General features: G+C 40.8%; 1 protein-coding gene across 1 annotated transcript in view; it reads left to right on the forward strand.

Annotated features, from left to right (window-relative positions):
* The first annotated feature begins 1019 nt into the window (after positions 1 to 1019).
* LOC132513229 (cytochrome b-c1 complex subunit 7-like) overlaps positions 1020 to 23800 on the forward strand; it is an 84534-nt gene continuing 61753 nt past the window's right edge. The window contains exons 1-2 of the mRNA XM_060137384.1: positions 1020 to 1132; positions 2023 to 2206. Of these exons, the coding sequence (XP_059993367.1) occupies positions 1020 to 1132; positions 2023 to 2206 (297 nt within the window). The remainder of the gene's footprint in view (positions 1133 to 2022; positions 2207 to 23800) is intronic.

A 23800-nucleotide genomic window follows, 5' to 3' on the forward strand; every position in this document is an offset into this window, starting at 1 on the left:
ATGTAGAAGTAAAGCAATGAAAAAAAATAGGATACTATTTTCATGACATATGAGTAGGCAAAAAGTTCTTAAATAGTATCATAAAGGAAATGAATGGCAATTTGGACTATAATTCTAATCATCCGGTTTTGAGATGACACTACCAGTACCATTTCAAGGGTGAAATGTGCACCAGAAGTCATTATTTCATTTATGGAATAGACACTTAAATGTATTATCGCCACTTCAAGCCTCACTGTATAAAATTCCCAATCTCCGATAGGAAAGACCAAAACTTTCCTTACTAATGATATGGATGCTGAGTAGAGGATGAATGAGTCTCCTTTCTAATATCAGATGTTATTCACTGTATTAGAATCAATTTAGGGAGCAATCCTAAAGAAGTCATCTTCTTCCAATATAATTTTCCCCAGTATTAGTATGCTCACCACAGAGAGGCATCACAGAGCCAGGAGAGAATGCCTCCTTGCTTCGTGCCCTCGAAGCCCTGGAGTACTGCATTAAAGGCCCATGTGGATAGCAAGCTTCCTTACTGCGTTGTGATGGTCTACAGACACTGACTACTTGACTGACTGGTGGCGGCAAATCTCAAGTGTTAGGTCACTCTGAAATGGAAAGAAAACATCACACATGATGATCTGAGTCAAGGGAAAAGACGATTAAACCTATATAAGCAATACTTAATAGCATCCATCAGATACAGGAAGGTAAACATATTCAATTTCAAGAGCTGAGAGGTTCTTGGGAAAGGGAGACTCAAAAGAGTAACTGCCAAAGAAGCATGGAAGTGAGCCCAGGAAAGGACAGCCAGGGCAGGAGCCCTGTGTTCTCTGTGCTCTGCGATCACATACACACAGGGCGCAGACCTCGCCTCAAGTGGCCCAGAGGCTGCCCCAAAAGGCTGCGCCTGAGTAAATGAAACGGTGAGCTATTTTTCCCCTGCAGATGTGCGTCACGATGGATTTGTAGTCCCAAAGGGAGGAGTCAGAGCATGAGCACTGAAATCATTCCGTAGCGAGATGTCAGCACGCCCCACAGAGAACCGTTCCTCCCTAACAGGCATGCTCCCTGGCGTCATGCAGCCGACCTTGATGATTCCAAGTGAGGCCTGGCAGAATTCGAAAGTTCTGATGTGAAGGATGTGTGTGTGTGTGTGTGTGTGTGTGTGTGTGTGTGTGTGTGTGTGTGTGTGTGTGATTCTGTCACTTACAACAGGATGGGAGGCGTTTTACAGCCTACTGCATGGGGGTACTCAGACGCAACACTTTTCTTTTTACTGAAGTATAGTTGGTTCACAATGTTGTGTTAATTTCTGCTGTACAGCAAAGTGATGCAGTTATACGTATATATACATTCTTTTTTATACTATTTTCCATCATGGTTTATCACAGGATACTGAATGTAGTTTCCTGTGCTATACAGCAGGTCCTTGTTGTTTATCCATCCTATATATCATAGTTTGCATCTGCTAATCCCAGACTCCCAGCCCATCCCTTCCCAACCCCCCTCCCCCTTGGCAACCACAAGTCTGTTCTCTATGTCTGCAGATGCAACAGTATTGAGCCGTAACAAAAAGCTGCCTGTTAAGGATTACTCTTGTATCTCTCGGGGAAAGAAGGAGACATAATGCCTCCCAGGAGGAAAAGCAACGTATATTATCAACATTCAAGAAATACTGTCAAGAGGTCATTTTTTAAACATAATTCCCACCCCCACCCCCCATTTAAGCTGCTACAGTGACAGCATCAAATAGTAGCTTCTCCCCTGGCGATGTTACCTACTCAGATCTTGGATTAAATTAGTTAACCTCTTCTGGATTTCTTTACCTGAAAAATTAAAATGTAAGGTATTTGTTAAGGTCTCCCCCCCCCGAATAAAGAACCTATGAACATTTAAACTTGGACCATTACTTTCTGTTCTGCCAGCTCACTGTGTCACGCAGTAGCGTGCTAATACCCAAATGTAGTTAACCTTGGCCGAGACTGATTGAGCGACTTAAAGTGACTTCAACTTTTATTTTAGAAGTGCACAAGTACAGGTGGGCGCCGGAGACGGCGGATCCACGCAGGCGGCGCCCGCGCCTCCGCTCCCCGGCCGGCCCTCGCGCTCTCCCGACCGCCGGGACCGTCTGCAGCCTCCCGCCGCTGCCGCCGCAAGGTTGGCGGCGCCGCTGCTCGTCTTCCAGCCTGTGGATGAAAAGCTTTTGGTGCTCCAGCCAGGAAGCAGGGCACTGCCTCTGAGGTAGGACAGCCAACTTCAGGACACTGATCAACAAGAGACCTCCCAGCTCCACATAATATCAAACGGCGAAAATCTCCCAGAGACCTCCATCTTAACACCAGCACCCAGCTTCACTCAACGACCAGCAAGCCACAGTGCTGGAAAACCTATGCCAAACAACTAGCAAAACAGGAACACAACCCCACCCATTAGCAGAGACGCTGCCTAAAATCATACTAAGGCCACAGACACCCCCAAACACACCACCAGACGTGAACCTGCCCACTAGAGAGACAAGATCCAGCCTCATCCACCACAACACAGGCACTAGCCCCCTCCACCAGGAAGCCTACACAACCCACTGAACCAACCTTAGCCACTGGAGACAGACATCAAAAACAGGAGGAACTACAAACCTGCAGCCTGCAAAAAGGAGACCCCAAACACAGTAAGATAAGCAAAATGAGAAGACAGAAAAACACACAGCAGATAAAGGAGCAAGATAAAAATGCACCAGACCTAACAAATGAAGAGGAAATAGGCAGTCTACCTGAAAGAGAATTCAGAATAATGATAGTAAGGTTGATCCGAAATCTTGGAGATAGAATGGACAATAGATTGGACAAAATGCAAGAATCAGTTAACAAGGACCTAGAAGAACTAAAGATGAAACAAGCAACGATGAACAACACAATAAATGAAATTAAAAGTACTCTAGATGGGATCAATAGCAGAATAACTGAGGCAGAAGAACGGATAAGTGACCTGGAAGATAAAATAGTGGAAATAACTACTGCAGACCAGAATAAAGAAAAAAGAATGAAAAGAACTGAGGACAGTCTCAGAGACCTCTGGGACAACATTAAACGCACCAACATTCGAATTATAGGGGTCCCAGAAGAAGAAGAGAAAAAGAAAGGGACTGAGAAAATATTTGAAGAGATTATAGTTGAAAACTTCCCTAATATGGGAAAGGAAATAGTTAATCAAGTCCAGGAAGCACAGAGAGTCCCATACAAGATAAATACAAGGAGAAATACGCCAAGACACATATTAATCAAACTGTCAAAAATGAAATACAAAGAAAGCATATTAAAAGCAGCAAGGGAAAAACAACAAATAACACATAAGGGAATCCCCATAAGGTTAACAGCTGATCTCTCAGCAGAAACCCTACAAGCCAGAAGGGAGTGGCAGGACATACTGAAAGTGATGAAGGAGAAAAACATGCAGCCAAGACTACTCTACCCAGCAAGGATCTCATTCAGATTTGATGGAGAAATTAAAACCTTTACAGACAAGCAAAAGCTGAGAGAGTTCAGCACCACCAAACCAGCTTTACAACAAATGCTAAAGGATCTTCTCTAGGCAAGAAACACAAGAGAAGGAAAAGACCTATAATAACGAACCCAAAACAATTTAGAAAATGGGAATAGGAACATACATATCGATAATTACCTTAAATGTAAGTGGACTAAATGCTCCCACCAAAAGACACAGATTAGCTGAATGGATACAAAAACAAGACCCTTATATATGCTGTCTACAAGAGACCCACTTCAGACCTAGAGACACATACAGACTGAAAGTAAGGGGATGGAAAAAGATATTCCATGCAAATGGAAGCCAAAAGAAAGCTGGAGTAGCAATTCTCATATCAGACAAAATAGACTTTAAAATAAGGACTATTAAAAGAGACAAAGAAGGACACTACATAATGATCAAGGGATCGATCCAAGAAGAAGATATAACAATTGTAAATATTTATGCACCCAACATAGGAGCACCTCAATACATAAGGCAAATACTAACAGCCATAAAAGGGGAAATCGACAGTAACACATTCATAGTAGGGGACTTAAACACCCCACTTTCACCCATGGACAGATCATCCAAAATGAAAATAAATAAGGAAACACAAGCTTTAAATGATACATTAAACAAGATGGACTTAATTGATATTTATAGGACACTCCATCCAAAAACAACAGAATACACATTTTTCTCAAGTGCTCATGGAACATTCTCCAGGAGAGATCATATCTTAGGTCACAAATCAAGCCTTGGTAAATTTAAGAAAATTGAAATTGTATCAAGTATCTTTTCTGACCACAACGCCATGAGACTAGATATCAATTACAGGAAAAGATCTGTAAAAAATACAAACACATGGAGGCTAAACAATACACTACTTAATAATGAAGAGATCACTGAAGAAATCAAAGAGGAAATCAAAAAATACCTAGAAACAAATGACAATGGAGACACAACGACCCAAAACCTGTGGGATGCAGCAAAAGCAGTTCTAAGGGGGAAGTTTATAGCAATACAAGCCCACCTTAAGAAGCAGGAAACATCTCGAATAAACAACCTAACCTTGCACCTCAAGCAATTAGAGAAAGAAGAACAAAAAAAACCCCAAACTAGCAGAAGGAAAGAAATCATAATAATCAGATCAGAAATAAATGAAAAAGAAATGAAGGAAACAATAGCAAAGATCAATAAAACTAAAAGCTGGTTCTTTGAGAAGATAAACAAAATAGATAAACCACTAGCCAGACTCATCAAGAAAAAAAGGGAGAAGACTCAAATCAATAGAATTAGAAATGAAAAAGGAGAGGTAACAACTGACACTGCAGAGATAAAAGAGATCATGAGAGATTACTACAAGCAACTCTATGCCAATAAAATGGACAACCTGGAAGAAATGGACAAATTCTTAGAAATGCACAAGCTGCCAAGACTGAATCAGGAAGAAATAGAAAATATGAACAGACCAATCACAAACACTGAAATTGAAACTGTGATTAAAAATCTTCCAACAAAGAAAAGCCCAGGACCAGATGGCTTCACAGGCGAATTCTATCAAACATTTAGAGAAGAGCTAACACCTATCCTTCTCAAACTCTTCCAAAATATAGCAGAGGGAGGACCACTCCCTAACTCCTTCTACGAGGCCACCATCACCTTGATACCAAAACCAGACAAGGATGTCACAAAGAAAGAAAACTACAGGCCAATATCACTGATGAACATAGATGCAAAAATCCTCAACAAAATACTAGCAAACAGAATCCAACAGCACATTAAAAGGATCATACACCATGATCAAGTGGGGTTTATTCCAGGAATGCAAGGATTCTTCAATATACGCAAATCTATCAATGTGATAAACCATATTAACAAATTGAAGGAGAAAAACCATATGATCATCTCAATAGATGCAGAGAAAGCTTTTGACAAAATTCAACACCCATTTATGATAAAAACCCTGCAGAAAGTAGGCATAGAGGGAACTTTCCTCAACATAATAAAGGCCATATATGACAAGCCCACAGCAAACATCATCCTCAATGGTGAAAAACTGAAAGCATTTCCACTAAGATCAGGAACAAGACGAGGTTGTCCACTCTCACCACTATTATTCAACATTGTTTTGGAAGTTTTAGCCACAGCAATCAGAGAAGAAAAGGAAATAAAAGGAATCCAAATTGGAAAAGAAGAAGTAAAGCTGTCACTGTTTGCAGATGACATGATCCTATACATAGAGAACCCTAAAGATGCTACCAGAAAACTAGTAGAGCTAATCAATGAATTTGGTAAAGTGGCAGGATACAAAATTAATGCACAGAAATCTCTGGCATTCCTATATACTAATGATGAAAAATCTGAAAGTGAAATCAAGAAAACACTCCCATTTACCATTGCAACAAAAAGAATAAAATATCTAGGAATAAACCTACCTAAGGAGACAAAAGACCTGTATGCAGAAAATTATAAGACACTGATGAAAGAAATTAAAGATGATATAAATAGATGGAGAGATATACCATGTTCTTGGATTGGAAGAATCAACATTGTGAAAATGACTCTACTACCCAAAGCAATCTATAGATTCAATGCAATCCCTATCAAACTACCACTGGCATTTTTCACAGAACTAGAACAAAAAATTTCACAATTTGTATGGAAACACAAAAGACCCCGAATAGCCAAAGCAATCTTGAGAACGAAAGAAGGAACTGGAGGAATCAGGCTCCCTGACTTCAGACTATACTACAAAGCTACAGTCATCAGGACGGTATGGTACTGGCACAAAAACAGAAAGATAGATCAATGGAACAGGATAGAAAGCCCAGAGATAAACCCACGCACATATGGACACCTTATCTTTGATAAAGGTGGCAGTAATGTACAATGGAGAAAGGACAGCCTCTTCAATAAGTGGTGCTGGGAAAACTGGACAGGTACATGTAAAAGTATGAGATTAGAACACTCCCTAACACCATACACAAAAATAAGCTCAAAATGGATTAAAGACCTAAATGTAAGGCCAGAAACTATCAAACTCTTAGAGGAAAACATAGGCAGAACACTCTATGACATAAATCAAAGCAAGATCCTTTCTGACCCACCTCCTAGAGTAATGGAAATAAAAACAAAAATAAACAAATGGGACCTAATGAAACTTCAAAGCTTTTGCACAGCAAAGGAAACCATAAACAAGACCAAAAGACAACCCTCAGAATGGGAGAAAATATTTGCAAATGAAGCAACGGACAAAGGATTAATCTCCAAAATTTACAGGCAGCTCATGCAGCTCAATAACAAGAAAACAAACAACCCAATCCAAAAATGGGCAGAAGACCTAAATAGACATTTCTCCAAAGAAGATATACAGACTGCCAACAAACACATGAAAGAATGCTCAACATCATTAATCATTAGAGAAATGCAAATCAAAACTACAATGAGATATCATCTCACACCAGTCAGAATGGCCATCATCAAAAAATCTAGAAACAATAAATGCTGGAGAGGGTGTGGAGAAAAGGGAACCCTCTTACACTGTTGGTGGGAATGTAAATTGATACAGCCACTGTGGAGAACAGTATGGAGGTTCCTTAAAAAGCTACAAATAGAACTACCATATGACCCAGCAATCCCACTACTGGGCATATACCCTGAGAAAACCAAAATTCAAAAAGAGTCATGTACCAAAATGTTCATTGCAGCTCTATTTACAATAGCCCGGAGATGGAAACAACCTAAGTGCCCGTCATCGGATGAATGGATAAAGAAGATGTGGCACATATATACAATGGAATATTACACAGCCATAAAAAGAAACGAAATTGAGCTATTTGTAATGAGGTGGATAGACCTAGAGTCTGTCATATAGAGTGAAGTAAGTCAGAAAGAAAAAGACAAATACCGTATGCTAACACATATATATGGAATTTAAGAAAAAAATGTCATGAAGAACCTAGGGGTAAAGCAGGAATAAAGACGCAGACCTCTTAGAGAACGGACTTGAGGTTATGGGGAGGGGGAAGGGTGAGCTGTGACAGGGCGAGAGAGAGTCATGGGCATATACACACTAACAAACGTAGTAAGGTAGATAGCTAGTGGGAAGCAGCCGCATGGCACAGGGATATTGGCTCGGTGCTTTGTGACAGCCTGGAGGGGTGGGATGGGGAGGGTGGGAGGGAGGGAGACGCAACAGGGAAGACATATGGGAACATATGTTTATGTATGACTGATTCACTTTGTTATAAAGCAGAAACTAACACACCATTGTAAAGCAATTATACCCCAATAAAGATGTTAAAAAAAAAAAAAAAAGAAGTGCACAAGTACAAAATATTTGCGGCCGTTACTGAGAAAGCTTTGGTGATTTATTTCTGTATAGCAGAACCAAAAGAATGTTCATTAAAAAAAAGGAGCTGCTTCTTAATCAAAAAATGACTTTTCAAAAAAAATGACTTTTCCCTTTAATAAAACAAAATCAGCCATTCATAGGAGATTCATGCATAACTGGCTGTGTGTTAAACACACTGAATAGGCTTAGAGGATTAATAATATATTTAGAGATTTTAGCACAGTTAGGAGTACCTCCCGTTCCTTTTAAACATCTCCCACAGCTCAAATCCCAAATGGACTCACAGAGAGAGGAAGACAATTTGTCAGTTCTGAAATATTGTGTAATATGGATAATCTTGAGAAACAAAGACTCTTTGAAGCTAACGTGTCAATCTGTGTGTCTAGAAGACAACTCTTTGCAATGGATTTAGCACAACACACTAAGATTCTGGCGTTGCTAGTTCTAAAAAGACGTGAGTAGAAAGTGGCTTTTTTGTTTTGTCTGATCAGTGTAAGTTACACTGGTCATCAGCCTTCCAAACTGTCCCCGCAGTCACTGGCTCCCTCCCTGCTTCTTCCCTTGATTAAAGGAAGTTGGCTACACTCTGATGGGCCATGGAGATTAATTCTGGATATGTGCAGAATCCACCTGGCAAACCGGATAAAGGCAGCTTCCAAGAGTAGAAACAGAACAAAGGCATGAATAATAACATAGGGAGATTCACAAAGGACAAAAATATGGGCCGCCATTTGAAAGTGACAGTAATTACTTAAGTAAATGTCAAAACTCTTGAAAGAAACAAGAGGAAGACAAGTCATGAATATTTAAAGTAGAAACATGCCATTCCATTGATGTGCTATTTGGAAAGAGAACCTTCTTACATTAGCTCCGGTAGTGTGTTTTGGAAGTGGTGTACAGCCTATCTATCTTTATAATGGGCCAACTGACTTATAAATGCTACATAATCCACACATATTTTATCCAGTTCCTTAGTGCCTTGCTACTCAAAAGACTAGCAGCCTTTGTCCCAGCTGGAAACTTGCTAGAGATGCAGAATCTCGTACCCCATCACAGACCTACTGATTCAGAACCTGCATCTTAACAAGACTCCCAGGTGGTTTGTGCGTGGTAAAGTTTAAGATGCCCAGTCTCAGAACATTTTTAGTTTTAGTTTTAGTTTTTTAATAAAATGATCCAGAGATTCTTTATTTTTTCTTTTATTTTTGGCTACGTTGGGTCTTCGTTGCTGTGCGTGGGCTGTCTCTAGTTGTGGCGAGCAGGGGCTACTCTTCCTTGCAGTGCGCAGGCTTCTCCTTGTGGTGGCTTCTCTTGTTGTGGAGCACGGGCTCTAGGCATGCAGGCTTCAGTAGTTGCAGTGCGTGGGCTCAGTAGTTGTGGCACATGGGCTTAGTTGCTCCGCGGCATGTGGGGTCTTCCCGGACCAGGGCTGGAACCCGTGTCCCCTGCATTGGCAGGCGGATTCTTATCTACTGTGCCACCAGGGAAGTCCCAGAACATTTTTAACTGGCATCTTTTCAGTGATGCGTTGTTCCAATCTTCTGTATTTAGAATAGTTTTGTGGATAGTAAAAGGGTTGCAGTTGCCTCAGAGAATAAAACTATAAGTAATTTGTTAACCTACCTGGTGTGGTCGTGAATAGGTTCCTAACTGTCCAATTGTGGTAATTTATAAGAGAACCTCTGAAGAATATGTAATCCCATAGAGGTTCACAGATTAGGTTTCAAGAAGAAAAGTCTGCAAATTATTAATGCATTTTTAATGCATTCCTGCTACATAAAGACAGTCCTCCATCTCCTTATTTCCTTAAAACATTGGTGTAGCATTTTCTTAAAAGAAATTTAATTCCAATTACTGATGGGAAGGTTATCAAAAGATTTCTGACCTCAAACAGTAGACCAAATCAAGTCAGTACCAAGAAAAGTACAGTGTGCTCAGAATCGTCAACTGTTAGACCTGGCAATCACTTTAGAAATCAGCTAGCACACCACCACCCTATTTTGACCATGCAGAAAATAAATTCCTACATGGTGAAATGACATGTTCAAGACTTCACAAATAATTGATGACAGAGCCAGAATTACAGGTCCGGTCTTAGGAATCAAATCAGTGCTGTTTCTCTGCTCAACATGCATGGATGTGATCTGCATGATGACTGAGGCGTGCAGATGGAAGAAAGCCCCCAGCTTTTCCTGTCTCCAATTGCATCACCCAGTGCATTCAACAATGCCTTTACCTGCTCATTTTGAAGCAATTATTTTTAAGTGAATTTCAAAAGCAGTGTCCAAAAATAAAAAGGGGGTGTAGCCCTTAAAAAAAATAGAACTTTTTCAAAAGGAGCCAGGTGCCTGTTTGAATGGTTAATAGACAATCTTGAGCATCTGCTTGAAGTTAGCATTTGTAACAATTATGTGTGCCAATGTAAGCTTTTTTTTTTTTTTTTTTTTTTTTTTTTTGCTGTACGCGGGCCTCTCGCTCTTGTGGCCTCTCCCGTTGCGGAACACAGGCTCCGGACGCGCAGGCTCAGCGGCCACAGCTCACAGGCCCAGCCGCTCTTCGGCATGTGGGATCTTCCCGGACCGGGGCACGAACCCGCCTCCCCTGCATCGGCACTGCGGCACTGCGCACTGCATCTCAACCACTGCGCCACCAGGGAAGCCCTGTAAGCTTCTCTGAAGAAAAGAAGAGGTGGTCTGAGTGAATTACTTTCTCAACTTGAGACCTGGAAAGTCACAATGAGGCCTGCTATTTTTCCCCTTGCTTTTGCCACATGGGCAAGAGGACCCGAGGAAGTTAGAAGGGCAAGCAAGTTCTCTTCCGTAGGCAGGGGAGAGTTTGTGTACAGAATTCTCAGCTAGCACAGAGAGATGAGAAAGCCAACGTGCTGCTCCTGTGAGACCTCCAGAGGCCTGGGCTGGTACCGGAAACACTCACAGTAAGAAAAGGCTCGTGGTAAACTGCTTTTTCCACCTTTAGAATAATTGCTTTATTCAACTTTAGAAGGCTTTTTAGTTTAGGAGGTGAAATTAAGCCAGCTCATAGTTAAGTTTGGTGATAGATTTGGTATTGCTTTCCCCTAATCACCAGTGAGTATTTCATTAGCATGTTTTCTTCCTTTAAAATATTTTATGGACTTCAAATGAATAAATAAATTATGTACTAATCTATAATATCCGATATCTTCAACAAGAGTAAGTCCTAACGGCATCAGCAACTGTTTTCATTCACGTGATAGTGCCTACCTACAACACAGCGTAAAGGAATATGTAACTTCCTAAGCATTCGTCATTTAAAGTTTTTTATAAGAGGATATTAAAATGAAACTCTCTCTCAGTTTTGGTTGAGAGGATAGAGAACAAAACAATCATTGGCAACAATTCCCACCCTCCAGACTGGAGAGCTACACCACTTCTGCAGGACTTGGAAAGGAGGGATCTGAAAACGTCAATGAGTTACTTTCTCGTCCAGCTCTTACTCCTTGGGAACCGGTGCTCCACTTTTGCTTTGGTCTCCCAAGAGTTAATCCATCGTTACTGGAAATGGAATTTGCCACCCAGCCACTCTTAACCAGGTGGAGTGATTTGATTCAGTTGCGGTATGTAGGAGCCAGGCATCTATCTGTCTTTGACAAAATGCCACAGTACTCCTGAAGTGAACTATAGAGAACTGGTGCCTTAAGCTGCCGGAGTGAAACTCTGAGTGTAGTTTTTTCTGGTAACGTAACAAAGGGAGATTTTTGTAGAGGGAGTGTCTTCATAGCACTCCTCAAATCACACGGTGCTGTCTCCCACATTTATCAAATGGACAGGGACTTGCGGTAGATTGTTAAATAATGGCTTTCAATTCATCACACCTCCCAGAAGCCTTGCCCTGTTTCATCCTCTCTCTCTTGGCCTCTGGACTTGGCCACGTGCCTTGCTTTGGCCAGTAGAACATCAGTACATGCCATTCAAGCAGAGGTTTGATACGTGCTTGTGCAGTGAGTTTTGCTCTCCTGGAACCCTAAGACCATGGTGGAGAAGCTGACACTGAAAGACTACGTGAAGAGAGGGGCGCAGCCATCCAAGCAGAGCCACCAGCTGGCTGTGGTGAGCTCTAGTGAGAGCACAGAACTGCAAGGAGTAATATTGGTTGGGCAGAAAGTTCGTTTGGCCAGCCCAGTACACCCTTGCTGAACGAACTTTGTGGCCAACCCAGTACACCCTTGCTGTTCTAAGTCACTATATCTTGGGCCAGCTTCTATTGCAGAAATAGGTAATCGAAACACGATGCAGGGAAACTGTTCACTATATCCATTTAAAAAAGCAACTAATCGGCAAATGCATGAAGTATAAATTTTAAAGTTGCTCGTAGAGTTGAAAAGTAAGATACCTAAACTTTGAGTAAAGTTACATCTCTGCATAATGGATTCCCAAAGAATTAATAAACAAAATAGCACACACATCCCTCTCATTCAGGGATTTTCCTGTTTCAACTCTTTAGTACCCATACAAGTCTCTGACTTCCAGTTCTTTATAAGATCATACAAAATTTCCATCTTCAATGTTTTTAATATAAAAGGCCCCCCCAATGTCATTTAATATGTATGTGTGCATGTGATCTAGAAAGGTCAAATTATTTACTAAGTCACCTTAACCAATTAGTTGCAGAACTGTATAAGTCTCAGGTCTCATAATTTTGAGTCAAAGCTTCTCTCTACTCACCATCTTTCTTAACTGCTCTACTTGTATTCTTGGAGAAGTCAGGCAGAGTACCAAGGGACTTGGGAAACTACAGGAAAACCATGGTGCACCTTTCTGGTGTGTATCTTTACTTGATAGAATTTAGTTTGATACTACTTTTTAAATTAAGAAAATATAAATATATTGTGCAAATGTAATATTCACAAAAGGCTTAGTTCAAAAAATAGTAAGCTAGCTAGCTCCCTGAGAGTAGATTCTTTTTTTTTTTTAACCAAATGAATACTCTGGTGGAATATTTTAGAAGCACTATACTAGGCTGTCACTCCTTTGCTTCTGGTGATCTCTCATTATCATCATGGAAGAGGAAAGAATTCCATGTGGAGAGGCATTGGAATTGTGAACGTTCCCTTGATAAGTCACTTCTCTACAAAGCATGAATGTAGGAAAGGAAGGTGAAGACTTGAATCAATTAGATAATCTTTGTGCAACACTCTGTACAGATTATCACAAGTCTAAGTCACTGGTTTTTTGTTTTCTTAGAGGATAATCGTTGATTTCATACGTCCACAGAATATTTACAAAGGACTGGCATGCACTTGGCCACCAAAGTCACTGGTTATTAAATATCCAAATTTGTACCAAACACCTAAGAGAGATCAGTGGTTTTCACACCCAGAGATTCTGATGTAATTAGATTTGGGTGGGACGTAGGCATCGGTATTCTTTAAAAGTTCTCCAGGCTTGTTTCTTACCATAGGACAAAGTTTTTATGATTATACTAGATACTGAAAATAAGAGGTCTTCAATTTGTTCATTGTCTTAAGTAGGGTTGGCAGTATTTTCCAGATCTATTTTTCATACTTCTTCAAGTCTTGAGAATACCCAGGCTAAAAAGGGAGGTGGAACAGAGTTCACAATCACTGACATTATCTCTTTTATGTTGAGAATGTCTTTGTACTAATAGTGGGTGAGGCTTGAAAGTCAAGAAGTTAATTTTTCATGACCCATCTTAAATACCAGCCCTATCTTGAAACTGCCCAGATGGTCTCCATCTTAATTTCGTTTTCTATTACAATGCCTTCAATGTTATCTTTCTAAAAAAAAAACACATGCTGTATTGTGATTGCCCTTCTCACAAATGAGTAGTGGTTGTCCATTTATTAAGAAAGTCACAGATTTCTTAGTCCAATATTCAAGACCCTTATTGAGAACCAAACCATTCTTTAAGCCAAATTCTAATGACCCAACACACCAGTCTCTTCTGTTGTTATTCCTAGACTATGTACGACGCTTCTGCTATAAGTGGCTTTGCCAAGACTTTCCTTCTTTCCTCTCTCTTTTCATGCTTCAGAGCCCTAGGCAGATGCTACCACCTCCATTAAAACATCTCTAACCCTAATCAGAATGAATAGTTCTTCTTCTACCTGCCCAGCGTTGATTTGCATCACAACTAGTATTTGTTGCACAGTGGTTTTCATTATTGGTATTTATGTGTCTGCCTTTCTCCCTAGAAGATGACAACAATAGAAAAAGACAAAGACAGTAAAAAAGAATGTTTAGCAACCACTTATTTTTTTGCCAGCTGCTAAGCTAAATGCTTTCTATAGTTCATACTTAAATTATCACAACAACTCTATCATTAATACCATTTTATAGATGTAGAAACTGAGGCTTAGACGGTTTAAGTAGCTCACTTCAAGGTCAAATAAGCTAGGAAGCTGTAGCTCTAACTTAGATTTGTCTCAGACCAGGGTTCAAATTTTACCCACTGTGCTATTCTACTTGTAGTCGGGGGCAGTATATAATTCTTTGTGTATCCTTTGCTATCTCCCAATATCGAGGATAATTCCTTAGTCATAGAAACTCCAAAAGGTTTATTAAATTGTATGTCTTGAAAAGATAAGATTTACTCCATTGGCCATGTAAACAACCACAACTTTTTCCCACAGACAAATTTATCATGTGTGTCTTGTGCTTCAAAATACAGTCTGACTTATCTTGGTTGACATGGGAATGGCAGATGGATAGATTTTCAATAAAGGTATATAATGGGCACAAAGAAGTCTAGTGGGGAGAGGGGGCTTGGGAGAGACTATTCGATGGCTTTGTATAAACTCCTTTTTCCCACAGGGCATATTTACATAGGAGGTTAGTTAAATAGGCTAAGAGACCATGTGTATTTGTGAAGGGCAAACAGTGAGGTCATCCTCTGTTTGGGAAACTCAGTTATCCATGTTTGATGTGACTCCCCCGAGTGCAACAAGCTGACCCCAGTTGGAATTGCTAGAATTTACGCATTGGCATTCAAAACATGTTGGGCATATGTAACACCTACCATCTCTCTGAAGGAATCAAACTTGGAAGAGAAAATTTACTAGATACTAGGCAGATCGTGGTCTCTCTGAATGTAGAGTTTGAATAATCCATCTGTCATTTATACTCATGACAATGAACCATGACACCTATCAGTGCCAGATGTGCTAATTTATGATTGGAGGTATAATTACTACTGAAAACTGCCAGAAGGAGGGAAGGAGAACTTTTGAATAAGTTTTCTTTTTTTTTTTCTTAACATCTTTATTAGAGTATAATTGCCTTACAACGGTGTGTTAGTTTCTGCTTTATAACAAAGTGAATCAGTTATACATACACATATGTTCCCATATCTCTTCCCTCTTCCATCTCCCTCCCTCCCACCCTCCCTATCCCACCCCTCTAGGTGGTCACAAAGCATCGAGCTGATCTCCCTGTGCTATGCGGCTGCTTCCCACTAGCTAGCTATTTTACGTTTGGTAGTGTATATATGTCCATGCCACTCTCTCACTTCGTCACAGCTTACCCTTCCCCCTCCCCATATCCTCAAGTCCATTCTCTAGTAGGTCTTGTGTCTTTATTCCCGTCTTACCCCTAGGTTCTTCATGACCTTTTGTTTTTTTCCTAAGATTCCCTATATATGTGTTAGCATACGGTATTTGTTTTTCTCTTTCTGACTTACTTCACTCTATGACAGACTCTAGGTCCATCCACCTCACTACAAATATCTCAATTTCATTTCTTTTTATGGCTGAGTAATATTCCATTGTATATATGTGCCACGTCTTCTTTATCGATTCATCTGTCGATGAACACTTAGGTTGCTTCCATGTCCTGGCTATGGTAAATAGAGCTGCAATGAACATTTTGATACATGACCCTTTTTGAATTATGGTTTTCTCAGGGTATATGTCCAGTAGTGGGGTTGCTGGGTCATATGGTAGTTCTATTTGTAGTTTTTTAAGGAACCTCCGTACTGTTCTCCATAGTGGCTGTATCAATTTACATTCCCACCAACAGTGCAAGAGGATTCCCTTTTCTCCACACCCTCTCCAGCATTTATTGTTTCTAGATTTTTTGATGATGGCCATTCTGACCAGTGTGAGATCATATCTAATTGTAGTTTTGATTTGCATTTCTCTAATGATTAATGATGTTGAGCATTCTTTCATGTGTTTGTTGGCAGTCTATATATCTTCTTTGGAGAAATGTCTATTTAGGTCTTCTGCCCATTTTTGGATTGGGTTGTTTGTTTCTTTGTTATTGAGCTGCATGTGCTGCTTGTAAATCTTGGAGATTAATCCTTTGTCAGTTGCTTCATTTTCAAATATTTTCTCCCATTCTGAGGGTTACCTTTTCGCCTTATTTATAGTTTCCTTTGCTGTGCAAAAGCTTTGAAGTTTCATTAGGTCCCATTTGTTTATTTTTGTTTTTATTTCCATTTCTCTAGGAGGTGGGTCAAAAAGGATCTTGCTTTGATTTATGTGATAGACTGTTCTGCCTATGTTTTCCTCTAAGAGTTTGATAGTTTCTGGCCTTACATTTAGGTCTTTAATCCATTTTGAGATTATTTTTGTGTATGGTGTTAGGGAGTGTTCTAATTTCATACTTTTACATGTACCTGTCCAGTTTTCCCAGCACCACCTATTGAAGAGGCTGTCTTTTCTCCACTGTATATTCTTGCCTCCTTTGTCAAAGATAAGGTGACCATATGTGTGTGGGTTTATCTCTGGGCTTTCGATCCTGTTGCATTGATCTATATTTCTGTCTTTGTGCCAGTACCGTACTGCCTTGATTACTGTAGCTTTGTAGTATAGTCTGAAGTCAGGGAGCCTGATTCCTCCTGCTCCATTTTTCTTTCTCAAGATTGCTTTGGCTATTTGGGGTCTTTTGTGTTTCCATACAAATTGTGAAATTTTTTGTTCTAGTTCTGTGAACAATGCCATTGGTAGCTTGATAGGGATTGCATAGAATCTGTAGATTGCTTTGGGTAGTATAGTCATTTTCACAATGTTGATTCTTCCAATCCAAGAACGTGGTATAACTCTCCATCTGTGTGTATATCATCTTTACTTTCTTTCATTAGTGTCTTATAATTTTCTGCATACAGGTCTTTTGTCTCCTTAGGTAGGTTTATTCCTAGGTATTTTATTCTTTTTGTTGCAATGGTAAATGGGAGTGTTTCCTTAATTTCTGGTTCAGATTTTTCATCATTAGTGTATAGGAATGCAAGAGATTTCTGTGCATTAATTTTGTATCCTGCTACTTTACCAGATTCATTGATTAGCTCTAGTAGTCTTCAGGTAACATCTTTAGGATTCTCTATGTATAGTATCATGTCATCTGCAAAGAGTGACAGCTTTACTTGTTTTCCGATTTGGATTCCTTTTATTTCTTTTTCTTCTCTGTTGCTGTGGCTAAAACTTCCAGAACTATGTGGAATAATAGTGGTGAGATTGGGCAACCTTGTCTTGTTCCTGATCTTAGTGGAAATGCTTTCAGTTTTTCACCATTGAGGATGATGTTGGCTGTGGGTTTGTCATATATGGCCTTTATTATGTTAAGGAATGTTCCCTCTATGCCTACTTTCTGGAGGGTTTTTATCGTAAATGGGTGTTGAATTTGGTCGAAAGCTTTCTCTGCATCTATTGAGATGATCATATGGTTTTTCTCCTTCAGTTTGTTAATATGGTGTATCACATTGATTTGCGTATACTGAAGAATCCTTGCATTCCTTGGATAAACCCCTCTTGATCATGGTGTATGATCCTTTTAATGTGCTGTTGGATTCTGTTTGCTAGTGGTTTCTTGAGGATTTTTGCATCTGTGTTCCTCAGTGATATTGGCCTGTAGTTTTCTTTCTTTGTGACATCTTTGTCTGGTTTTGGTATCAGGGTGATGGTGGCCTCGTAGAATAAGTTTGGGAGTGTTCTTCCCTTGCTATATTTTGAAAAGTTTGAGAAGGATAGGTGTTAGCTCTTCTCTAAATGTTTGATAGAATCTACCTGTGAAGACTTCTGCTCCTGGGCTTTTGTGTGTTGGAAGATTTTTAGCCACAGTCTCAGTTTCAGTGCTTGTGATTGGTCTGTTTATATTTTCTATTTCTTCCTGGTTCAGTCTCAGTGGTGTGTTTTCGGATGCCTGTGACCTTATTATGATTTTAGGCAGGCTCTTTGCTAATGGGTGGGGTTGTGTTCCTGTCTTGCTAGTTGTTTGGCAGGGGGAGTCCAGCAGTGTAGGTTGCTGGTCGTTGAGTGGAGCTGGGTCTTAGCGTTGAGATGGAGATCTCTGGGAGAGCTTTCACCGTTTTATATTACATGGGGCCAGGAGGTCTCTGGTGGACCAATGTCCTGAACTCGGCTCTCCCACCTCACAGGCTCAGGCCTGACGCCCGGCTGGAGCACCAAGACCCTGTTAGCCACACGGCTCGTACAAAAAAGGAGAAAAAAAGAAAGAAAGAATAAAATAAAATAAAGTTATTAAAATAAAATTTTTTTTAATTATTAAGAATAAAAAAATTTTAAAGTAATAAAAACAAGAAAATAAAAAAAGAAAGAAAGAAGAGAGCAACCAAACCAATAAAACCATCCACCAATGATAACAAGCACTAAAAACTATACTAAAAAATAAAACAAAAAACAGACAGACAGAACCCTAGGACAAATGGTAAAAGCAAAGCTATACAGACAAAATCACACAAAGAAGCATATATATACATATTCACAAAAAGAGAAAAATGAAAAAAATATATATATGTCAAAAAAAGGAAGAGAGCAACCAAAGCAATATACAAATCTACCAATGATAATAAACTCTAAATACTAAATTAAGATAAACATAAAACCAGAAACAAATTAGATGCAAAAGGCAAACCCCAAGTCTACAGTTGCTCCCAATGTCCACCGCCTCAATTTGGGATGATTCGTTGTCTATTCATGTATTCCACAGGTGCAGGTACATCAAGTTGATTGTGGAGCTTTAATCCTCTGCTCCTGAGGCTGCTGGGAGAGATTTCCCTGTCTCTTCTTCATTCGCACACCTCCTGGGGTTCAGCTTTGGATGTGGCCCCGCCTCTGTGTGTAGGTCGCCTGAGGGCGTCTGTTCTTCTCCCAGACAGGACGGGGTTAAAGGAGCAGCTGCTTTGGGGGCTCTGGCTCACTCAGGCCGGGGGGAGGGAGGGGTACGGATGCGGGGCAAGCCTGCGGCGGCAGAAGCCAGTGTGACGTTGCACCAGCCTGACGCATGCCATGCGTTCTCCCGGGGAAGTTGTCCCTGGATTCCGGGACCCTGGCCGTGGCGGGCTGCACAGGCTCCCCGGAAGGGGGGTGTGGAGAGTGACCTGTGCTCGCACACAGGCTTCTTGGTGGCGGCAGCAGCGGCCTTAGCGTCTCATGCCCGTCTCTGGTCCGCGCTGATAGCCACGGCTCGCGCCCGTCTCTGGAGCTCATTTAGGCGGTGCTCTGAATCCGCTCTCCTCGTGCGCCCCGAAACAGTGGCCTCTTGCCTCTTCGGCAGCTCCAGACTTTTTCCCGGACTCCCTCCCGGCTAGCCGTGGCGCGCTAGCCCCCTGCAGGCTGTGTTCACGCCGCCAACCCCAGTCCTCTCCCTGGGATCCGACCAAAGCCCGAGCCTCAGCTCCCAGCCCCGCCCGCCCCGCCCCGGCGGGTGAGCAGACAAGCCTCTCGGGCTGGTGAGTGGTTGGCACCGATCCTCTGTGCGGGAATCTCTCTGCTTTGCCCTTCGCACCCCTGTTGCTGCGCTCTCTTCCGCGGCTCCGAAGCTTCCCCGTCCGCCACCCGCAGTCTCCGCCCGCAAAGGGGCTTCCTAGTGTGTGGAAACCTTTCCTCCTTCACAGCTCCCTCCCACTGGTGCAGGTCCTGTCCCTGTTCTTTTCTCTGTTTTTTTCTTTTTTTTTTTTTGCCCTACCCAGGTACGTGGGGGTTTTCTTACCTTTTGGGATGTCTGAGGTCTTCTGCCAGCGTTCAGTAGGTGTTCTGTAGGAGTTGTTCCACGTGTAGATGTATTTCTGGTGTACCTGTGGGGAGGAAGGTGATCTCCGCATCTTACTCCTCTGCCATCTTGAAGGTCCCCCACCTTTTCCATCCTTTCTCGCTCTTAGGTCTACACAGCTAGAAGCAAAGGACTCCAAGATGGCTGAGTCACAAAATAAAAGTCACTAGTTCCTGAGTCCGTATTTGGAAGAAAGGCAGGCAAGAGGAGCATTCAGTCCACATGAATCTGTGCTCTAAATGCTTTTACTGTGTCAATCCACTGAAATTTGGAAATTACTATCACAGAGCTTTGCCTATTCTAACTAATAAACACACTATGGTAAATAGAATTAGAAAATTTCATCCACGTGATAGTCTCCTAATTGCCTATGCTCTTGGGAAGATGAATAACACATGAACCTAATCCACCCTGATAATCACAGATTTTCCTCCTTTCCAGAGAAATCGAAGAAACAGAAGATGTCTTAGAATTTTAGGGGGCTTAAAAGGGGGTCTCTGAAAGGAGGGGAGTGGGCGGAGGGCATTGGGAAGTAGTACTTTGGGGTTTCAGGATACCAGAGACAGTCCTCATTTACTTCAATGGTTAAAAGTTATACCAAAGGAAAATAAATTATAAAGGAATTATAATGTAACACCCAGCTCACTCATGCTACTGCTTCCTTTTACTTTATTTTATGCTAGATAAAGCTGAGTGGATGTATAAATAGAAATGACTGGAGCCTTTGTGTCTAATGGCAGAACTCATTTTTATTTCATTTTTGGCCTCTTGATAAAGCTAAAGGATAAAGTCCTTTTTAGAAAGCTTTTATTTTGGATCTGTTAGGCTGTTCTGTTCTAAAATGTCATCAATATTCTTTAAGGTATCAAAACTAATTTTAGCAAAAAGCCCCAGGAGTTGACTGTTGCTGGTCTGATAATGGATATCAATTTTTTAAACTTAAAACAACTAAGAGCTCCTAAAAAAGCACCATAAACCAAGCCGATTTTGCTCCTCAAACAATGAGCTCTATGCTTTTTTCACTTTCCACCATTGTACCTCTTTTTATAAGCTACAAGAGGCATATCTGAACCATGACAATGATATAATCCCTTTCATCTTAGACTTCTCACATTTCCCAGTTCATTTGATCTTCTGGCCAGAGGAGAGTAACAAAATCAAGATTCCAGTTTTTATTTCAACAAAGCCATATTGACATATGTGTAGATACACATACATTTACCAGCTGTCTTCATTTTCTACATCTTTTTATTCTATGTGAACTCTTTTTCCCAACATAGTCATTCAGTAAAGAATTTGGCCCAAAGAGAACATCTGGCCTTTGCCCTGTTTCTGGGAGGTAATCTGTGGGCTCTTGTGATGTTACGCCTGTTAGGACTGTCCTTGTATGCCTGGTGGCCTTCAGTCATACTGGATAGCCGCACAAAGTGATTTAGGATAGGGTATGGCCACACCCATAGAGTCTTTTTTTTTAGATGAGAAAGTTCATAGCATCTTTATTCACAAGAGCAAAGAATTATAAACCACTCAAATTTTCAGAAAATTAACAGAAGAATGGAAAACAAAGTATGGCAAAATCAAACAGTGGAAGAATTTTTAACAATCGAAACAATAAACTGATAAATACAACTACAGAGATAAATCTCAAAACATGCTGAGTGAAAGAAGCCCTGCAAAAAAGACCACATACTGTATAATTTTAGTAAATTGTAGAAATCATACACCAGATTTCTTTGATAGAAGACAGATCATTATTTGCTTGGGGCTGGGTCTCTGGGGGCACACCCATGTAGTCTTAAGGTGAGGGCTGGCCATGCCAGAGCGACCCACAATGTGATTTAGGGTGTGGACTTTGGGTCATGTGGTATCAGTTGGCCTGGAGACTGAGATCAACCATGTAGGCAATCAGTTGATCAATCATGCTTACATAATGGAGCCCCAGTCAAGCCTCCAGATGCTGAGGCTTGAGTTAGCTTCCCCGGTAGGCAATACTGCATGTGCGTATCTAGAAAGTAACATATCTTGACTCCATGGGGAGAGGACAATGAAAGATTTGTGTTTGGAACCTTCCTGGACTCTGCCCTATGCCTTTCTTCCCTTGACTAGCTTTAATCTGTATCCTTTTCCTACAATAAACCATAACCATGAGTATAATAGCTTTCAGTGAGTACGGTGCATTGAAACTGAGGGTGCTTTGGGGAACCCTTCCCAAACTTGCAGTTGGTGTCAGAAGTGAAAGCAGTCTTGGGGACTGTGCCCTCCGACTTCATATTCTGGCCTAAACTCTTCACAGTGGTATAATGTAATTGGCAAAGATCTAGGGGCAGAAAATCCAGGTTCAGTGGCAGGCTCTGTGACTTACTAGCTGTGTGAATTTGGGCAATTTATTTACTCTCTCTGTGCCTCAGTGTCCTCATCTGTGAAATGAAAACAATACCATCTACATGCAAGAAGACTACTGCAAAAATTAAATGAGATATTGTATATGGGCTGTTTAAAAATTGTGACGTTTTTATACATGTTAATTATACAAATGTTTCCTTGTCGCCTTTGAAATTATTCCATGTGAAATCATGCTCTCTGGATTCTTAATCTGCCACTATATCAAAATTATTTTTTTTCCTAAACACAGACTGCTTTCAAATTACTGGAAATATCTGTAATCTCATATCTCATTTCAAACTTAGGGTGCACTTTGAATGAAAGAACACTAATCATTTCCTGCAATGATAGGGCATAAAACCCCAGATATGATGAAACAAATAATCCAGTAAAATTAGGTATTCAGAGTATGGGCATTAGAGGGAAATCACACAACTGTCAATAACAACACCTTAAACTTGTGTAGTTTTCTCTAGATTTAAAATCTTTTTTTTAAGTTATTATTATTTTTTTACATTTATTTATTTTATTTACCTTATTTTTGGCTGCATTGGGTCTTCGCTGCTGCGCGTGGGCTTTTCTCCCTTTGGGGTGAGCAGGGGCCACTCCTGTTAGGGTGCGTGGGCCTCTCACTGCCATGGCCTCTCCTGCTGTGGAGTGCGGGCTGAAGGTGCGTGGGCTTCAGTAGTCGTGGCACGTGGGCTCAGTAGCTGTGGCACGCGGGCTCTAGAGCGCAGGCTTAGTAGCTGTGGCGCACGGGCCTAGTTGCTCCGCGGCATGTGGGATCCTCCCGGACCAGGGCTCGAACCCGTGTGGCCTGCATTGGCAGGCGGATTCCCAACCACTGCGCCACCAGGGAAGCCCCTAGATTTAAAATCTTTACAAACATACATCTTGACCCGTCCCAATAATTTTCTGAAATTGCCAGAATTTTTAATGTTACTTCACTTTGTGGCAACTTGAAACCGAAAAGAGCTATACAGCCCAGAGTTTCATGTGTTCATTCATTAAACACATAGCTATTGGGCAATGACTATCTATTATGTAATGTATCAATACTATTCTGGGTGTGCTGTTCTACAGTGATAAATAGGCAAAACCCTTGAGCTCATGAAACTTACATTTTAGGGATTCTGGTTTCATACATTCGCCATGTAGCTATATATTATAGAAGTATCTGAGACAGGACTTGAATGTGGCTTTTCTGAAAACTACTTCTGTGCTTTTTTTTTAAACCATTCTACTTTAATCTATCACTAATATGGACTCAATCTCCCATATACTGGTCAGACCATATCTTTCATCTGTACTTTAACTTACACAGTGAAAGAATGTCTTTTAAGGTGATTTCAGACAAGGAACAAACAAGTAAAAAAAAAGAAGAATGGATATCTTCACAAATCCCATCAGACTGTAAATGAAAAAATGTATATAGTGTTTGAACCTAAGGGAAATAACTATTTAATTGTTCATAGTCCCAGATTAGTAGAAGTGTATACAACCTTTGAGAATTAGAAAGTTGTGGAGTCAT

This window comes from Lagenorhynchus albirostris, chromosome X, assembly GCF_949774975.1.
Source record: "Lagenorhynchus albirostris chromosome X, mLagAlb1.1, whole genome shotgun sequence".
Taxonomy (NCBI): domain Eukaryota; kingdom Metazoa; phylum Chordata; class Mammalia; order Artiodactyla; family Delphinidae; genus Lagenorhynchus; species Lagenorhynchus albirostris.